General features: G+C 47.5%; 1 protein-coding gene across 1 annotated transcript in view; it reads left to right on the forward strand.

The window, feature by feature from the left end:
• VAT1 (vesicle amine transport 1) overlaps nucleotides 1-20,829 on the forward strand; it is a 32,635-nt gene that overhangs the window by 10,945 nt on the left and 861 nt on the right. Inside the window, exons 2-5 of the mRNA XM_082195024.1 lie at nucleotides 10,517-10,724; nucleotides 11,720-11,890; nucleotides 13,780-13,869; nucleotides 17,126-17,367. Of these exons, the coding sequence (XP_082051150.1) occupies nucleotides 10,517-10,724; nucleotides 11,720-11,890; nucleotides 13,780-13,869; nucleotides 17,126-17,367 (711 nt within the window). The remainder of the gene's footprint in view (nucleotides 1-10,516; nucleotides 10,725-11,719; nucleotides 11,891-13,779; nucleotides 13,870-17,125; nucleotides 17,368-20,829) is intronic.

Below are 20,829 nucleotides of genomic sequence, written 5' to 3' on the forward strand. Positions count from 1 at the left end.
CCACTTGTTTGATGCTGAATATTAAATCCTTTTAACTGTTTTTCTTGGACCAGTATGTGAAAAAAGAGTTCATTAGGGGTTCCCCCCACAAAGTTTACGCTGGTAACTTGGAGGCAAAGTGGAACGTGTGTCTAGAGGTGGTTTTCAGAGGCAGCATGTATTTTTAATCAGTAAATGGGGGCTGGGGAGGAAACCGCACACAGTTATGGAAGCAGCCGCTGCAGCCTTCAGTGCGCAGTGATGCTCTGTGTGTGGCTGCTTCGGAAGTCACACTGTTCCTGCAAAGAGGCTGCTTGTGAGCGGCCCATTGCAGAGGCCAACGAGCTGCCGAAATGTCCACACCAGCTTTGTAGCAGCAGTTGAAAGCATGTGTTGTTTGCTGATGCTTCGTTGCCTATCAAAATCTGCAAGACAGCCTTCCAGAACTGGCTGGGGCTGATGGGAGTTGTAGTTCTGGACTGTGCTGCTATAGGCTGCTATAAGGGAAGTTCATTATACAGTAGTACCTCCGCTTACGTAACCCTCTGGTTACGTAAACTTTGGGTTACATAGGCGGCAAACCCTGAAGTATTTTACCGGGTTTTGCCGCATGCGCAGAAGCCGTCCTCTGGCTGAGAAAACCTCGGGATCCAGCCGGACATCCGGAACGGATCCCATCCGCAACTGGAAGTACCCCTGTACACCTTTAGGAGTCAGGCAAAATGTTCCTATATAACCAGGCCTTTGGCTGAGTTACTTGCAATGCCCTTTTAAAATGTGTTGCCAGGGGCACACATGTTATTGGGTTGCTTTTTGGTTTATTGTGTATTTTGTGTTTTTATATTGTGATTTTATGTTGTAAACTGCCAGAAAGCTGTGGGTATAGGGCGGTATACATTTTTAAATAATAATAATAGTAGTAGTAGTAGTAGTAGTAGTTGCTATTGGAAGCCTGAACAAGCAGACGCGCTTCGTGCATTTTCTCCCAACAAGGAAGTCAGATTTGGCCTCCCTTGGCCTTCGCATTCTTTAACTAGAAACATAACCAAGCAAACCCACCCAGAGTTGGCGTTGCAAACGCACTGTCTCTTTCTTGAACGCATTAATAACCCTGGGGTGCCTTTCATCTTTCCTCCCTGAATGCGCAATGTGTGCTGCTTCGCATATTTCAAAAGGAGCGTGCAGACTGTGTCCCATCTGGCGGTAGTTTTACGAGGATTTTAATTATTGATTGTAAGGTGCTTGCGCGTGAGAAGCGACCATGTGTAAGAACACCCTGGCACTTTCCTTAAAAAAATAAGAAAAGCAGTTTTGGGGGAGGGGGGATGTAGAATGGGTGTGTGTGTGTATGGACAACAACAACAACAACAACAACAACAACTTATTGTTTATACCCCTCCCATCTGGCTGGGTTTCCCCAGGCACTCTGGGCTGCTCCAACAAAAGTTTTAAAATACATTAAAACATCAGTCATTAAAAACTTCCCTTAGATGTCTTCTAAACGTCACATAGTTGTTTATTCCCTTGACATCTGGTGGGAGGGCGTTTCACAGGGCGGGTGCCACTACCGAGAAGGCCCTCTGCCTGGTTCCCTGTAGCTTTGCTTCTCGCAATGAGGGAACCGCCAGAAGGCCCTCGGCGCTGGACCTCAGTGTCTGGGCAGAACGATGGGGGTGGAGACGCTCCTTCAGGTATACCTTCAGGGAAAGAAAACCATAGTTTGGAATGAGAGAGAGAAAGAGAGAGAAAAAAAGCTGCATGCAAGAAGTCATCTGGAGATGTAGGGGAACCTCTCACTGGATATCTGACATGGAAGCAGTGGATCTTTTTATACCTGTCCTCACTGCTGTGGCCGTCCCTCACAGGAGCCACTTTCCTCGGTTTCCAGGTTTGCATGTTTGCAAGGGCAAGGATTAATACACACAGCACGTGTGTTGCTTCCCTGTTGGGAAGGACTGTATGCTCTGTGACGGAGCTTCAAATCCGGGCATTGCCAGGTGGGGTTGGGAAGACCTGCCAGAAACTCTGGAAAGCTGCTGCCAACATAGGCATAGAAGAGTATGGATTTGATATCCCGCCTTTCACTCCCCTTCAGGAGTCTCAAAGCGGCTAGCAATCTCCTTTCCCTTCCTCCCCCACAACAAACACTCTGTGAGGTGAGTGGGGCTGAGAGACTTCAGAGAAGTGTGACTGGCCCAAGGTCACCCAGCAACTCCATGTGGAGGAGCGGAGACGCAAACCCGGTTCCCCAGATTACGAGACTACCGCTCTTAACCACTACACCACACTGGCTCCACACTGGCATAGCCAGGTGCGGGGAGGGAAGGGCAGCTTCCCCCCCCAAAAATAAATACAAATCAGTAAAAATACATAGCAAACAGAGGTTCTGGCCCCCCAACAAAAATCCTGGCTACGCCCATGGCTGCCAATGTTATTACTTTTTTTTAACAAGTTTTATTAGGATTTATAGAGAAAAAGGCAAATCTTAATATCAAATATCTTCCCCCCTTTTTTATCCAGATTAAGACTTTGATCTAAATACATTAAAAACATAAAGGAAAAGGGGGGGGAGAGAGAAAGTAGAAAAAGAAAGAGAGAAAAAGAGTAGAGAAGAGGTTATGATAGAGAATGATAGAAAAATTCAGAAAGTAAAGAACTTCCGATTGTCTGTCTGCTATATATAAACAATATTCACTCTGCCTACTCCAATATAACACGCAACAAAGCCACTTTATATAATCAGTTGCTCTCAGTTCCAAATATTATTTCTTTTTCACACAAAAAGTCCATGAGATGTTTCCAGTCTTTTGCAAATATTAACGACTTTTCTCTGAGCAAACGTCATTTCACCTGTCCATTAGTTTTAACAGCCATTCTTCCATTGTTGGTAACAATGGGTTCTTTCCATCTTTGTGCATATAAAAGTATCACAGTGGTAATCATATACTGTAACAAAGTTCCAGTGTCCTTTTCTAACTGTATATAAGTCCCAGCAGGAATAGTTCTGGCTTCAGTTTTTAAAAAAACCAGTCTTCAAAATTCTCTGTATCAATGTACATATTTGTACCCAATATTGTAACTTAAACATGTGGTAGGGAGAAGAGGCCCTCATGCAACTCAGATTTGCCGTAACTTGATCCGGCAGAACCCTGGGTCATCCCAATTCAGGGTGAAACAAAATAAAAAAATTCCTTCCAGTAGCACCTTAGAGACCAACTAAGTTTGTTATTGGTATGAGCTTTCGTGCCACACGAAATAACAAACTTAGTTGGTCTAAGACTACTTACAGAAACATTGTAAAGTTAATGAATGTTAGAAGGATGTTGGATAGAAACTAAGCGGTTTCCAGCTGTAATGCTTTAAGAGATATGATTTTTTTTTACAAATGGGTAAAAGTTTAATGGTAAGGATTTGCTGAACTAACAAATCGAACTGGAATACAAAGAAGGGAGGTATGAGGAGGTCCGAGGAAATAAGTGTATGGAAGATATGTTATTGAAAATTAATGTGTGTTTTTAACTGTTTTTTATTTTGTATGTTTATTTTTTCTTTTTCTTGTTATATCTTAAAAACTTTTAATAAATATTTTTAAAAAAAAATATGGAAGGATTTTTTTTATTTTGTTTCGACTACGGCAGACCAACACGACTACCTACCTGTAACCCAATTCAGGTTGTTATCCAGGATTTGGCTGGATCTGTTGCACAGCCCTTCTGGCTTGTTGTTAGGAAGCTTCCTGTGTTTTCCCCCTCCAAAGCTGCTTTTCTTTTCTTTTAAATAAGGAGGGGGGGGGAGACGCCACGTGCATGTGGCTGCCTCTAATCCGTATTTCTGCCTTGAATTTAAGAAGGCAACATGATCAGTGTTTTATGGAGGAACGGGTGTCTTTTTCGGATTACTCAGAGAAGTACTGCAGTGTGGTGAGCTCGCGAGCTGGGTTTGAGCTATGAGCAACGGAAGTAATTAGACTATAATGTTGTGATTGTGATTTAACAGATGGGAGAAACAACAGCTCCGTGGAAAATGGGGGCGGGGGGAGTCGACAAAAATGAGAGAAGAGACAGGATTGTGTTTTGCTTATGTTTAAAATGCTGAAACTTAATAAAATATAATTGAAAAGAAAAAGGGGAAGCAGTAGCGTGTTCAATGCGTACATAGGATTTGTTTGTTTACCACAGGCTTCCTCAACCTCAGCCCTCCAGATGTTTTGAGACTACAATTCCTATCATCCCTGACCACTGGTCCTGCTAGCTAGGGATCATGGGAGTTGTAGTCCCAAAACATCTGGAGGGCCGGGGTTGAGGAAGCCTGGTTTACCACATGGGCAGTCAATGTACACAGTAAGGGGCCTAGTTCAGTTGTGGCTGCATACTTTCATAGCTCTTGCATCCCTTTCTCCCCCATCCCTGTTTCCCAATATCTGCTTCTCATGGACATTATACGGCTTTGGGAACAGGGCAAAACCGGTATATTCAGCCTCGGCAGCCAAAGATTGGGTTGGTAACTTTCAAGGAACACGTGCTATTCAGCTGCAAGGCTTGTTACAACCAGTCATCTTCCAGAGTAGATAAAAACATTTGTCCTTGTGTAATATCACTCAGGAACTCATCCAGTGTTTGGGAAAAGCTTGCCGGCAGTTGCATAAGGCAACAGCCAGCTTCTCCACCCACCTGCGCACGGGGCCTTGTATTTTTGCTCTAAGGTCCTGGAATTAGGAATCTGAATGAACCATGCCAATTTTGTTAGCAGTATGTGAATGTGCTAAGGGAAGGGGGCTGGCTATTAGCACTGCTCCGACAGTGAAAGGTGACGTTCTCTGTATTCTGAACCAGCCGCCGCATTTCAGCAGGAGGCAACTAAATTGCACACCGGGATTAGATAACGCGCATTTGCATTTTTAGCATTTGCATGTATCTTGTCTTCAGCAACTGTGGGAACACCTGGGAAGGCAGAAGGCAGATACAAAGAGTTTCATTACTAAAAGCCTGTGAGGAATAGATCTCTTGTACCCAATAGTAATATAGAATCACGGGAATTTTAGTGGCAAGAAATTAATTGGAAAAATACTAAAACACCTAATATAGCAAACTGGGAAACATTAATGGTAGAATACTTGCAGCTAGCAGAGGTGACAGGAAGAGTTAGAGGCCAAACAAAACAAAAAGTCCACAAGGAATGGAGAATATTTAAAGAATAGTTGAAGAACCATGGTATAAGGTGTAATCTCCTGGCAGACTTAGACTGAGCCTTGTAGTATATAAAGGTAATTGAAATACGATAAATTATAGAAGAAATAAGTAACTGTGCGGTAAAAGTGTATTTAACAGATAACGTACAATGAAAATGTTTGGAAGTCTTTTTAAAACCTCAACTACTTTTAACTGTTTACAATGCTGTTTAAGATAAGTCATAAATTTCCCCAATTCCTTATTAAAATGTTGGTCTTCCTGATTTCTGACTCTTCCGTACATTTTTGCCATTTTGGCATAGTCCATCAACTTCTATCTGCTATTCTTCTCTGGTAGGAACTTTTATCTTCTGTCCATCTCTGGGCCAGTAACATCATGCATTTGTGGTCACATAAGGATTGGATTTCTTACTTGGTCAGAATCGTTTGCCCTCTCTATGGCCCTTCGAGATTTGAGCGGCTCGTCTGTCCAAATGGGCATTGTGAGTTGAGTGTGTGTCTGGGGAACTTGCCTTCCAGTATATATCCGTGGTTGTGATGTGGTTTGAACCTGGCTGTCCCGAGACTGAACTGCCTCACTGCGCTGGGTTTGTCTTGTCCTGTGTTGCTGTGGAAACCAACTCTCTTCCTTCTGCTACTTTGGGCCAACAGGCTTCATCTGTTTGGCTTTCCACACGCATGCAAAGTATTTATGACTGCTGCAGAGGGAGGTTCACGCCGAAGGTGAAGGATACTGGGCCACAGTTATGCTCCTTTCCTGAGAGCAGAGCCAAATAAACACAGGATTTCCCCCTCTGCAAAGGAAATGGTTGTGTTTTCTTTCAGCAGGAGAGATACGGGGCCGGGGGAAATCTGGAAATGGCGCCAGAGAGTTGCATTGTTTCCATGGGGCCTCCGGGAGCCCAGTCGCCATAAAAGATAGTCTGGGTACAAGAAGCAATCTTGTTAGTCGATTTAATGCAAACATTGCCGTGCTAGATCAAGCTTCTGAAAATTTGGGGGTTTTTTTGCTGGAGGGAATAAATATACCAAAGTCTGTATCATTTCTGGTGGAGCTGGTAGCAGAAACGTAGTGAGACCCAGCCTCTGAGACACTTGTGTCCCAAGTCTACCCACCCATTGTTTCCATAATCTCCAATCTTCTGCATACACTTCACTGACCCCACCTCCATTGCATGTTTCTAAAATATAAATAAAATCTTGACAACACCAGCACATCAACCCTGGACAATGCTTTATGGGTGTTGCGCACTCTTCCCTCCCCGACCCCCAGCAAAAGGAATGTAGCCATGGGTTACTTGTCTTCTTGGGAAGACAGGCCAACTAATACCAGTGTCCTGGAAGAAGCAAAGATCACCAGTGTCAAAGCAATGATTCTTAAACATCAGCTTTGTTGGACTGGTCATGTTGTTCAGATGCCTGATGATCGTCTTCCAAAGCAACTACTCTATTCCGAACTTAAAAATGGAAAGCATAATGCTGGTGGTCAACACAAGAGGTTTAAAGACTCTCTCAAGGCAAATCTAAAAAAAAAAAAAAGCAGTATAAACACCGACAACTGGGAAACACTGGCCTGCGAGCGCCCCAGTGGGAGAACAGCCTTTGCCAAAGGTGTCATGGGCTTTGAAGACGCTCAAACTCAGGACGTGTGGATCCAGAATTGGCCTCCATAGTCACTTACTGACTCACTCACTGTTAAGACTGTATTAATGGAAGACAATCTTATTCAGCTACGAGTGATCACGGAAGAAGAAGAAGAAGAGGAGGAGGAGGAGGAGGAAGAAGACGACGACGAAAGTGCCAGTGATGGACTTTCTCTGCATTGGCCCTAAGCAGAGTAATTTTTAAATGTGTGCAAACTCACAAGTGTGGGACTGGAATATGACCCGAGTGTGAAATGTTACGATCACCTGTCTGGACTTGAAAACAGAAGGTAGCAATGGGTGCATTGCTCCCCAATTAAAAGGATGCCAAAAATGGCTGTGGTTGAGCGGTTGTGGGTTCGACGGAGCCTGCTCTGCTCTTTCTCGTTCCTGCATCGCAGGGAGTTGGGCAGAATGACCCTTGGGGTCTCTTCCAGCTCCATGAGTCTATAATTCTGTATATCTGAGCTGTTTTCTGTGGGGCAGCCTCCACCAGGGAAGGCCAGCATAGAAAAAAAAAGCTTTAAAAATGAACCAATAATTCCTGCCTTTTGAGCCTGGACAATGGATGTTTCACGGTAGCTTTCTCTTTGTCCAAGATCTGCTTTCCCAGATGCTGAAATCATTTCTGTGACTTCGTTCCTCGACTAAAGGTGGGAGCAGGCTAGTTTCTTGCAGTGGGAGTTTGCCTCCTATCTTGATTTCTGCAAAAATGCTAGAAAGTTACTTAAAACCAAACAAGCCTGGGAATCTGAGGCTTTCCCTGGAGAGGCAACTGGTCCTTGGACCCCCAGGGGGTCTTTGTAGGGTCTTTGGGAGCCCTAGTATATGTGGTACAGAACCAAGGGTTAAAATGGGCTTTGCGTGGTGACCTCCCCATCACACTGTGAAAACTGAGAGGGTTCCTGAGAGCTCAACCCTGTCCTCTTTTCCAGCTGCACATTGCTGAAGAAGGGAAAGAATCGGTTTCTTCCCTCTCCTGGCCTCCTACCCACAAGGGAAGTTGATGTGCTGTTTCTGGACCTGGGCTTTGAAGTGTTTCTAGGAATCTTCAGTTTCAGATTGAGAACACAAGAATACCTGAAATTAACATAATGGGCGACCGTGCTCAACCTCGGGTGTTGGTCTGCAGTTTCTAGTGGGTGGAGACGACGCGCTTGGCTCTCTGGACTTATTTTCCACTTTTCAATCTAGCCCTCTAATCCAGAAAATATCACCCAGAGCTCTGTGGTGTTGCATTCCAAAGAACGGTTATGCATTACGAAGAATTTTCCCTTCCCTTCAGAACGATGAAGCTTCATGTATTTCTGAAGCATGTGAGGAAATGTAATGTTGCAGGTAGGGACAATCCTTGTGTACAGTGGTACCTCGGGTTAAGTACTTAATCCGTTCTGGGGGTCTGTTCTTAACCTGAAACTGTTCTTAACCTGAAGCAGCACTTTCGCTAATGGGGCCTCCTGTTGCTGCTGCGCCGCCACTGCACAATTTCTGTTCTCATCCTGAAGCAAAGTTCTTAACCCGAGGTAATATTTCTGGGTTAGTGGAGTCTGTAACCTGAAGCGTATGTAACCCGAAGTACCACTGTATTGAGCAGCTCCCAGCTGAGCCCCTTTGGCTGTGACAAAAGTGTGTGTGTGTTTTCGGCGTCCGGGAGCCAAAACGTACGATAACAGAGGTGTTCGGGAACCAAGGTTAGACTGTACAATATATCACATAATTTTGGATCGCCCTCTTCTCGATACCCATCACAGGGATCTCCTAGTGACTCTCTTAAATATCAAAATAATGATTTGCAGAGAGTCTGTAATCCAATATTTGTTGAGGGATAATACTCCTGAAACTACCAAGATTGTTTTGGGGTACTTAGCTGAGATCTTTAAAGCTAAATGTAAAGTTGCCTGGTTTATTCAGTGGTGGTTATCTAGTCTTTTGTATATTGCATGTGTTTGGATTATCAATGTATTTGGATGGCTTTGTATGCTTTTACTGTTTTAACTTATGCCAATAAAGGCTAGATGCAAGTTGCAACTCCCAATCCCCTTGGGTGGTGCAGAGTTAAAAAGGGCAATGGCTACTTCCCCAAAAGTCAACGCCTCGAGGCAGAAAACAAGGAGGTGTGGGGTCCTTTCCGCCCACCAACTGCCATGCAAGCCAGACTTCCTCCCTCCAGGCTTGAGTTTGTGGCCAATTCTTTGCAAGCCTGCTAAGGGCAGCCAATAAGAATGGGCTGGAAAAAAGCTCTTCCTGGATTGTGCATTTTTCATCTGTGACTGCCCAGATGGGTGGAGGGGTCTTCAGAGAGAAAGGGAGGAGCACTGTGCTCCCTTCTTTGCTTTCAGACCTTTTTTCAGGTCAGTGTAAGGTTACCATAGGGACGCGGGTGGCGCTGTGGGTTAAACCACAGAGCCTAGGGCTTGCCGATCAGAAGGTCGGCGGTTCGAAACCCCGCGAAGGGGTGAGCTCCCGTTGCTCAGTCCCTGCTCCTGCCAACCTAGCAGTTCGAAAGCACGTCAAAGTGCAAGTAGATAAATAGGTACCACTCCGGTGGGAAGGTAAACGGCATTTCTGTGCGCTGCTCTGGTTCGCCAGAAGCGGCTTAGTCATGCCGGCCACATTACCTGGAAGCTGTTTGTGGACAAACGCCGGCTCCCTCGGCTTATAGACCGAAATGAGCGCCGCAACCCCAGAGTCAGTCATGACTGGACCTAATGGTTAGGGGTCCCCTTTACCTTTACCTTAAAGGTTACCATGTTTTTTTCAATGAATCCGGGGACACTTTTCAACTTCAATGGATTTTGTACGGGGACTGATTTGTAAATCCAGGGACTGTCCCCGGGAAACGGGGACGTTTGGTAACCTTAGGTCAGCGGTGGGGCCCAGGGTCAGCGTGTGCCCCTCCAGGTCTCTCTGTCTGGCCTTTGAGACTTTCTTAGCTACACCACTCTCTGCAAATGTGTTTGCCTGGCTGGCCAGGCTTTGTGTCCTTGTGTTGTGATGATACCTCTTGCTTGCCTGGGTGAAGCAGAGAGAGAGGTCTGGGGCGTGTGCTGGAAACCTCTGACTTTTACCATGCAAAGAGAAGTCACACCCATTGCTCCGCCCAGTTTTCCCCTGGCCCCGCCCACCACCAGCACACACCTCTGGGAGATTGCCAGGGAGGCCCTCTGGACTGTAAAAGGTTATCCACCACAGCCAGCATAGCCAATAAAAGGTAAAGGTAAAGGGACCCCTGACCGATAGGTCCAGTCATGACCGACTCTGGGGTTGCGGCGCTCATCTCGTTTTATTGGCCGAGGGAGCCGGCGTACAGCTTCCGGGTCATGTGGCCAGCATGACTAAGCCGCTTCTGGCGAACCAAAGCAGCGCACGGAAACGGCGTTTACCTTCCCGCCGGAGTGGTACCTATTTATCTACTTGCACTTCGTGCTTTCGAACTGCTAGGTTGGCAGGAGCAGGGACTGAAGAACGGGAACTCACCCCGCCGTGGGGATTCGAACCGCCGACCTTCTGATCGGCAAGCCCTAGGCTCTGTGGTTTAACCCACAGCGCCACCCACGTCCCAGCATGGCCAGTAGTCAGGGTTAATGTGCGGCCCATCAACACCCAGAGAGATGAAGATTCTCCATCCCATGAGTAGCCTGTGATGGTCTTCCATTTGGGCTGGAGTCCAGCATCCCTGATTGTCCTCTCCTCTCTCCTGTACCAGGTAGGTGAGAAGGTGATGGTGATGGCCAGGTCGGGGCTCTGGCAGGAAATTGTGACCGTCCCAGCCAACCAGACATTCCCCATGCCGGAAGGGATGAGTTTCGAGGAAGCAGCTGCTTTTTTGGTCAACTACATCACCGCCTATATGGTCCTCTTTGACTTCGGCAACCTGAGACCCAACCAGAGCGTCCTGGTCCACATGGCAGCAGGTAACCAAGGATTTCCCCCTCTGCAGTAGGAAGCTATAGATCAATGAAAGAGGAACTCACAGAGCAGTCCTTGACTTCCTATTCTCTTCCTGCACTACGAATGTATTTATTACATTTGTATCCTTCCTTCTCTCCAGGGCTCTTAGTGCTCAAGGTTCTTTTCTTACCACCCACCCTTTCCCCTTATGTCACAAGGCCGCTTGGTCAAAGCTGGGGTCATGGTTTGTTTCTCCCTAACAAGCCAGGATCACGACCCAGGCTTAGCTGCTGTAGACTTGTGAAATCCTAGCTTGGTACGGAGAAAGAAACCACAATTCCAGGTTCAGACATCACAGTGATCTGATTTATTGACCTGGTAGCACCATAGGAGGAGTGAAAACAGGCTATGCGCACCAGCATTCTGCTCATGTATCTTGTTGACGTGTGAGCGCAGCCATTGCGCAGTAGAACGGGACCTCCTAGTCTTTGCCAAAGTGCTTAATTGCCGTGATTCTCAAACTAGCTTAATTCGATAGCATAGATCAGAGGCCGCCAATCTTTGGGGCCCTGTGAGAATGCTTGCAAACTGGAGAAATGGTTGTGAGCAGCACAACTGCAACCTGCAACTTACTCTATTGGCTAAAATATGCTTCCTTCGATCCTAATTTCAGGGATGGTGGCCCTGTGAGGACCGGTTCCTGGCATGCATATTCCCTTGAGGTTCTTTTGATTTGATATTACCAGAGAGAACATCTCTGATGGATCTTAACTTAGGTTAGTTTAGGCTCGGGAAGCGATGAACGCTGATATATTCCTGTGAAGCCAACTTTTCCTTGGCTCTTCATAAGCCAATCCGCGTCGTCTTCTATATGGGCCAACGGAGCAGCTATTGTCTACTGAATTTGGCAGCGAGTGGAGAGAATATTTCCCTCGTTGGGATGGAGTTGAACGAGGCCCCTTGGCTGCCAGTGGCGCCACAATGCGCGGCTTCACTTGCCTCTGTTTCCTCCTTCCAGGTGGCGTGGGGACTGCAGCCGTCCAGCTCTGCAAAACTGTGGAGAACGTCACCGTTTTTGGTACAGCTTCTGCCTCCAAACATGAAATCCTCAAGGAGAATGGAGTCACCCACCCAATTGACTACCGGACAGCTGATTATGTGGCAGAAGTACGGAAAATCTCCCCCAAAGGTCAGTAACAGAGCAGAGGCAGAGAGCTCTGGAACCAGGGTGCAGCAGGCAAACACTTTCCTCCATATAACTAGACCTTCGGCCCTTAACTATCTGTGGCCTTTTAGACGTGTATGGGATGTTTATAAAAAAATTCTCTTCCTCCTGGTTTTAACGTACCTATGTGGGGTTTATTGTCTGTCTGTCTGCCTGCCTGCCTATTGGATTGGTTGAACGTTGCTTTGGGGTTACCCTAGGCAAGATAAAGCAACCGACATATTCAATAAATAACAACAACAATAAAATAACAATCATTATCATTATCTCCATCTCTGGGTTTTTGCTTGCGACGTGGTTTTCAGCCGAATTGTGATAACCTGTTGCAAAACTCCACAAAGTTTTTTTTTATAATTATCCTGATTTGTAAAGCTGTTAAGGGGATCTTGGATAATTAATGGTAGTACAGTGGTGCCTCGCAAGACGAAATTAATTTGTTCCACAAGTTTTTTCTTCTTGCGAGTTTTTCGTCTTGCGAAGCACGGTTTCCCATAGGAATGCATTGAAAATCAATCAATGCATTCCTATGGAAACCGCCTTCAGACCAGGTCCGGGGACAGTCTGTCCCCCGACCTCTTCTGAAGGCTGGGGGGGGACAAGGGCTTTTCTTCCCACCCCCAGCATTTTAAAAAACCCCGGGACAGCGGAGGACTTCTCCGCTGTCCGGGGCGATCTTAAAATGCTGGCGGGCGGCATTTTAAAATCGCCCCGGGACAGCGGAGGACTTCTCCGCTGTCCTGGGCGATTTAAAAGCCTCTGGGAAGGCAGGCAGGGGGGACAAAGACTTTCGCCCCCCGCCAGCTTTCAGAAGAGGTCCTGGACCTCTTCTGAAGGCGGGCGGGGGGCGAAAGTCTTTGCTCCCCCCCCCGCCTGCCTTCAAAAGCCGTCCGGGACAGCGGGAAGCGCTTCCCTGCTATCTCAGACTGCTTTTAAAATGCTGGCGGTGGGGAGCAAAGCCTTTCGGCCCCCGCCGGCCTTCCTGGACCTCTTCTGAAGGCCGGAGGGGAGGGGAGGCTTTGCTCCCCACCGCCAGCATTTAAAAGAGGTCCCCGGAGATTTCCCTATGGGCTTTCTTCTTGCGAAGCAAGCCCATAGGGAAATTCGTCTTGCGAAGCAACTCGCAAACGGAAAACCCTTTCGTCTTGCGGGTTTTCCGTCTTGCGAGGCATTCGTCTTGCGGGGTACCACTGTAATTTAAATTAAGCAATTAATTCTGCTGATAAAAACAAGAGGCCTGGAGAGAAAAGCACTCTTTCCTTTCATTAGGATAGAGTGCTGTTTAAATTTGGCCAAGGGAACACATCACATTATAAAGGTAAAGGTACCCCTGACAGACTCTAGGGTTGTGCGCCCATCTGACTCAAGAGGCCGGGGGCCAGCGCTGTCCGGAGACACTTCCGGGTCACGTGGCCAGCGTGTCAAGCTGCATCTGGCGAGCCAGCGCAGCACACGGAAACACTGCTTACCTTCCCGCTAGTAAGCGGTCCCTATTTATCTACTTGCACCCGGGGGTGCTTTCGAACTGCTAGGTTGGCAGGCGCTGGGACCGAGCAGCGGGAGCGCACCCCGCCGCGGGGATTCGAACCGCCGACCTTTCGATTGACAAGCCCTAGGCACTGAGGCTTTTACCCACAGTGCCACCCGCGTCCCGAACATCACATTATAGTCTTTTTAATATTAAAAAAGATCAGGGCTTTCCCTTCTACATTTTTTGGAATGTTCCCCTAAGGGAAATGTGTTTACAACTGTCCAGAAACAGATATTTCAGACGTGGAACTGGACATTTGTCCCTGAATACTGGAAGGTCCTTATAAATCTTTTGTAACGGCAACTTTCTCTCTTTGTCTTGTTAGGTGTAGATGTCGTCTTAGACCCTCTGGGGGGTTCAGATACCACAAAAGGCTTTAATCTCCTGAAGCCAATGGGGAAACTAGTCACCTACGGTGAGTAAAGAAAATTTATTGGGTAACTGAATTGAGGCTCCATCCAGCCCTGGAATCTTTTGAATCCCAAAGTGCAAAATTCGAATCTTCAAATAGGAAAATTCCTCTGTGCATGTGCAGAATGCTGCGCTGGAGCCAGTTTGCAATTCCACGGCTCAGCCTCTTGAGCCTGAGAAATGGAAATGTACAAGGACAGGCTTCCTGGGGTCAGACCAAGAGCTCCCATCGTTCTATCTCCAAAAGAGCCTTTGAAGCACCCCCCCCCTTTATCTGAGTCAACTGAGCACCCTGCAGCTGTGACAGAAGCTTTGTGGCATGTGGGAGTCAAACGCCAAAGCTGTTGAATGCTTCTCTCCCCCTGCTTCCGGCAGTGAGCACACTGTAATTCTGTGCTCGCAGACAAAGCCTTTACACAGTCGAACTGGCAGCGGAGATCAGAATCTTGCAACCCCGGGGTGGCCATCTAGAAGTTTCAGAGTTGAAACTTGCAGGCCTTTGCAGACGCCAACATGGTGTTCCAAAAAAGGTCACTGTCATTTCCAGTTCTGCAGTGTAAAGACCCCACATACCAGGCTGCCGTTTATGGTTATGAATTCATTACAAAACCTAAATTTGTTTCGGCCTGATTTCGAACCTGGTTTTGACATAGATGGCCTACATTGGGAGAAGGAGGGTGGATAATAATAATAATAATAATAATAATAATAATAATAATAATAATTGTATGCTGCCCATCTGACGGGGCTGCTCCCAACAGAATATTAAAAACACAATACGACTTTGCGGAACAGGGCTGCCTTCAGATGTTTTCTAAAAGCCAAATACAGTTGTACCTTGGTTGTCGAACGCCCTGGTACTTGGACATTTTGGCTCCCGAACGCCGCAAACCCGGAAGTGATTGTTCCGGTTTGCGAACGTTCTTTTTGGAACCCGATTAGCCAATCAGAAGCCGTGATTTGGTTTTCGAATGTTTTGGAAGTCGAACGGACTTCTGGAACGGATTCCGTTCGACCTCCAGTTTACGACTGCAGTCATTTATTTCCTTGACATCTGACAGGAGGGCATTCCACAGGGAGGGTGCCACTACCGAGAAGGCCCTCTGCCCGGTTCCCAGTAACTTCATTTCTCGCAGTGAGGGAAATGCTACAAGGCCCTCACAGCTGGTACTGCTAAGTCTCTCAGTGGCTATGGGCATCATTGGCCATGTTATCCTTCTGTGGTTCAGGGCCACTGAGTTCCAGTAGCTCTATCTTCCTGGATGGCTGCTTCCAGGAAGTGTTACTAGAAGCCTCCTGTTACCCTTCCTCCTGGCATTTGTGCCTTGTGGTTTATTCCTTGTGCCGCCTTTCAGTCACATGAAACCACCAAGTGAGATCACCTGGGGTTCTGGAGTGTCGGCAGGTACTGATGACGGCCCCCTTCAAAACTCCAGGTCACCTCGCTCCATCTCTCCTTGACATGTAATTCTGGCGAGGCACAGGAAGCCTTGAATTGGCTATCAGTAACGAACTAGATAAGGGCGATAAACTGAAGCTCAGTTGCAAAAGAGGGGAGGTACTGGTATAACTCAGGTCCCCATTGTTCTGGAGTGGGGAAGTGTAGGTCCTTGGCCTTTGAAGCCCTGTGGGGCTGGGGACCTGGGCGCTGCAGAGATCGCCTGCCTCCACTTTGGGCAGAGTAGCTAAATTGCACCTAGGAAGCCAAATCATGTGCAATACTGACGCTTTTCTTGAGATTAAGGCCATGTTCAAGCACTTGTTAAAATATTCCAAGGCCTTTACTGGCAGGATATATAGCTAAGGAAGAATACATGCAAAGGATTTACATTCACATGCTCCTCCAATCACGGGTTTAGTTTTTCCTAGTTGAAGATTTCAGCCTCTTCCTAAGAGAATGTGAGACAGCGGTTTTGAGCACACGCAGAGCACTTTTGTCAGTTGCCCCCAAGCAACTCTTGTGTAATAGCACACAACAAAATTAACTCTCGAAACACCAGCAAATTAAGCAGAAATTCACTCAGAACAATTACAGTGGTAATTACTAAACGATGACCAACGAAGATAACTGCAAGCCACAATGCATAAAACACCACAATACATGCAGAATCATGTAAAAGGAACAAATTGAGAAACAAAGACGCACAATTTATAAAATCGTGGTGTGTTTTTTTAAAAAAATCCTCCCTTCCCAGCTGCTTTTCCTGTTCTTAAAGTCATGGCCTGGGAGAGGCTAATTGGTCAGCTAGACTTGACTGAGGTTGCCTGTGTAGGAGAATAGAGTTAACCTTCCAAGACATCTGGCCGCTGTATGCTACTACACTGGTACCTTGGGTTACAGACGCTTCAGGTTACAGACTCCGCTAACCCAGAAATAGTACCTCAGGTTAAGAACTCTGCTTCAGGATAAGAACAGAAATTGCGTGGCAGCAGCGCAGCGGCAGCAGGAGGCCCCATTAGCTAAAGTGGTGCTTCAGGTTAAGAACGGACCTCCAGAACGAATTAAGGTCTTAACCCGAGGTACCACTGTACTGCGGCCCATGTTTTGTTAGCCCAAAAATGTAAAACGAGCAAAGTCCCAACTAAAGAAGAATGGCAACTGAAGCTGACGGAATATGTGCAGCTTGCAGACCTAAAATAAGAGAACAAGAAGAACATACGTTAAGAGAAGATTGGAAAATGTTTATTGAATATATGGGGGGAAATTGTGTACACTTGAAAATGTGGGCAGCGTTAAGGTAAATTTAACAGTGTAAATAAGTTTCGATGGATGCAATAATGGAATACTGAATGGTTTAGTTTATGTAAAATATGCAGGGATTTAAGATTTGCAAAATAAACCATGGAAAGAGAAGAAGGGAAGTCAATTGAGATTTTAAGGCTGTTTAAATGAGTACAGTGGTGCCTCGCAAGACGAAAAGAATCCGTTCTGTGATTCTCTTCGTCTAGCGGTTTTTTCGTCTTGCGAAGCAAGCCCATTGACGGATTAGCGGATTAGCGCTATTAGCGGCTTATCGGCTTATCGGATCAGCTGATAAGCGGTTTAGCGGCTTAGAAAAAGGGGGGAAGGGGAAAAAACCGCAGGAACTCGCAAGACATTTTCCGTCTTGCGAGGCATTCGTCTTGCGGGGCACCACTGTATTCTAAATTGTAGAACATAAAATTTAATAAAAATTTACAGATATATAAAACAAGACATCCTGGCCACTGTGCAGCAGCACCCAGGCAGTCACTAAACAATACGTCTTTCCGCTTGGCAGGTGTAGCCAACTTGGTAACAGGGCAGAGGAAGAACCTGATGGCCATGGCTAAGACCTGGTGGAACCAGTTCAGTATCAATGCCTTGCAGCTCCTGCATCTCAACAAGGCTGTCAGCGGCTACCACCTGGGCTATCTAGATGAGGAGGTGGAGCTCTTGAGCGGTGTGGTGAACAAGCTGATTGCCCTCTACAACCAAGGCAAAATCAAGCCCAAGGTGGACTCCGTTTGGCCCTTTGATCAGGTGAGTGTGGGCGGCAGCGCAACGGGCTCCTCCTGTGCTTAACGCGTGTGATTTCAGGGCTTTGGCTGTTCAGTGGAGATAAAAGGGAGGCCCCCCGTTTAGCCGCAGGAAATCACAGGCGGGCCTATAGGATGGGGGTGGTTGGGACCTGGCTTGTACACGTGCAAAGGGGCTTTAGGGGCTTTAGGTGTGAGCACAAGATGAATAGGAGCCAGCAGCGAGATGCCACAGCTAAAAAGGCTAACACAATCTTAGGCTCTGTTAACAGGAGCACGGTCTCCAGATCACGCAGGGAACAATGGTTCTGCTCTGTTTAGGTTGTGTTATGGATCTGGGTGTGCCACATATAACAAAAAGACATTGCTAAACTGTGTTGTGTTTCCAGAGGAGGGTGACCACAACGTTGAGGAAGCTGGAAACCGAGCCCTGTGAGGAAAGAGTTGTAATAGCAGGGGGAGGTGCAGCCTGGAGATGAGAAAGCCAAGGGGGGAGCATTTTAGCGTTCATCTTCAGGAGGTGGCGTAGACTAGGGTCCCGTCCACACCATACAGCATTTCAACACACGCTGGTTCCCTCCAGGAATTATGGGGATTGCATCTTACTGTTACGGACTGGTTGAACGCAGGGGAATGGTGGGAGGAACTAGCTGGGGAAGCCCCCCAAGGGAAGAAGACTCAGAGCCCGGGGATGGGTGGTGGGACAGAGGGAGAAGATGGAGAAGACTGGGAGGAGGTGTTGGAAGCTGAAGAGGCAACAGGGTTTAGTGAGCTGGGAGAGTCTGTGGCAGAGAGAAGTCCAGAATAAGAAGTAGAGGCTGAGGCTGAAGCTGGGGTGGGAGGGGGGAGAGTCAGAGATGAAACAGACTGGGAAGAGTCTGTTGCTGTGACCAGCTCCCCTCCTCCCTGGTTTCTTAGAACCAGGAGAGGCACGGAGAGAGAGGATGAGAAATTAGCTTCAGGCAGGCACAGGTGGTGGTGACGGGAGATGGCTTCGCAGCGGTGATGGGAGATGGCGGCAGGAGCGGTGGCAGCCTGCAAGGCCTTGTGGAGAGTGGCGGCAGTAGCAGCAGTGGCCTGCGAGGACTCGCGGTGGCGATGGGAAGTGGCAGCAGTAATGGCACTGGCCTGAGAGGCCTTGCAGTGGCGGCAGGATTTGGCAGCAGAAGTGGCAGCAGCCTGCAAGTCCTCCTGGCGGTAGTGGGAGGCGGTGGCAGAAGCTGTGGCGACCTGCCTCTGTTTCTGCCGCTGTCTCCTGCTGCCACTGCAAGGCCTCACAGGCCGCCACTACTGCCACCGCCATGGCAAGGCATTGCAGGCTGCCGCCGCTTCTGCTGCTGCTGTCACCCACTGACGTGGCAATGTTTCGCCGGCTGCTGATTATTGTGCCCCTGCTGCCAGGCTGCCGTCGCTTTTGCCTCCATCATTCCTGCTGGCAGCCTGGCAGTCCCAGATTATTTGTATTCACTATGACTCATCATCGTACTTTGGATTCCCCTGAATACCACCAATTGGTAGCCAAGTCCAAAACCCAAAGTCCTGTTGGGATGCATTTTGCCTTGCCTGCTGATGAAACGGAGTGAGAATGTTGTCATTTAACCATTTTGGACCCCTAAGTACTAGTAGTCGTCAGGACATTGTCCTGTTCGCCTCTGTATAGTTCCTTCCTTATTTCAGATATCGTCAGATATTGATATATCGCAATGTCCTGCTGGTGATACGTTGCGATACCATAGCTGCCAACCTTACCTTTTTTTGCGGGAAATTCCCTTATTCCAGCGCCGTTTCCCGCTCCTATCCCAGGTTGTTAGATATCCCGTAGACTGTCCCCGGGGCAGGTGAGGCTGCTGATCCCTTATTTTCAAATCTGAAAGTTGACATCTATGTGCAGTACTGATAACCAGTTATCGCTCAGCCCTAGCGTGGGGAGCAGGGTGATTTCACACAAAGCCTTTCACTGCATGGCTTTGTGTTTAGTCATGAGGCGGGGTGCTGTGGGGAGCGAGTGAAGAAATAAGTTGAGTCATTAGATCACATGTGTATTTGCTGCTCATTAAGGGAGAGGAGGAACAAGGGACAAAGCCAACCCCAGCAAATCTAGTGCTGGGCTTTAGCGAGTAAGTTCATTGTGTGGTTTTTATTTTCACAAAAGGTTCAAGCCTTTGCATTTGCAGACAGGAGTGCAAGAGGACCCCTAATTCAGATGTAGGCAGCACTGAGCAACAGTCTGATTCTCTGTGACAACCACTCTTCCCGGTCTTGGCGTTTGCCTCTTGCGGGGCTGAGCCTTTTAAAAGAAGCTCCCAGGCGCTGAACCCTTGTTTAGAGATCTCCTGGCCTTGTTGTCTTACGTGTTCCAAGACCTGACACTGAAAACTGGCTTGGGAAATGAACGGGACACAGTGACGGAAACCAGAGCGCACGGAAATGCCGTTTACCTTCCCACCACAGCGGAACCTATTTATCTACTCGCACTGGTGTGCTTTCGAACTGTTTTGGAGATTTGGCCCGGTTGCTCCTGATCCCTGCTTGGGAATCTCTTATTGGGGGTGGGGGGAAGAAGAGAGGCAGGCGAACCAGAAAGGGGGCAAGGATGGGGGGGGTTCTCCTGAGATTACCTCCTTCTGTTTCCTCCTGGCTATGCATTCTGATGCACACAGTAACAAGTGGATTCCAGCCACTTTTAATTAAGCTGAAAATGTGTGGGGTGGAAAGGGGGGAAAAAACACCCCTCTGCTGCATCTGAGCTGTAAAAAGCTCCTGTTCCTTGAAATCGGTTTCCAAAAAGGGTTAAGGAATTGCAGAATCAGAAAAGTCTAGACAGTGGTGTCCAAACTTCTTTCAAAGAGGGCCAGATTTGATGAAGTGAAGGGCCTTGAGGGCCGAAAAGGGCCAACCAAAGTTGTTTACCTTATTTTAGGATTGAAGTTGTTGAGGTTTTTTTAGGATTTTACCCCAGGAAATAAACTGCCACAGGGGCCGGATTAAACTGATTAGGCCCCTGAAGTGGACTTTGGACTTGCATTGTCTAGGAGAGATTTGATAGCTGCTGAATGCAACATTCCTTTCTGCTGTTAGGATAGTTCATTAGCAGTTGGTAAGGGATGTGGGTGGCGCTGTGGTCTAAACCACTGAGCATCTTGGACTTGCCGATTGGAAGGTCGGCGGTTCGAATCCCCGCAACAGGGTGAGCTCTCGTTGCTCTGTCCCAGCTCCTGCCAACCTAGCAGTTCAAAAGCACACCAGTACAAGTAGATAATTAGTTACTGCTGCGGTGGGAAGGCAAATGGCATTTCTGTGCGCTCTGGTTTCCGTCACTGTGTCCCGTTGCCCCAAAAGCAGTTTAGTCCTGCTGGCCACATGACCCGGAAAGCTGTCTGTGGACAAACACTGGCTCCCTCATCCTGAAAGCGAGATGAGCGCCACAACCCCATAGTCGCCTTTGACTGGACTTAACCGTCCAGGG

Source organism: Podarcis vaucheri, assembly GCF_965113315.1.
Source record: "Podarcis vaucheri genome assembly, chromosome: 13".
NCBI lineage: Eukaryota > Metazoa > Chordata > Lepidosauria > Squamata > Lacertidae > Podarcis > Podarcis vaucheri.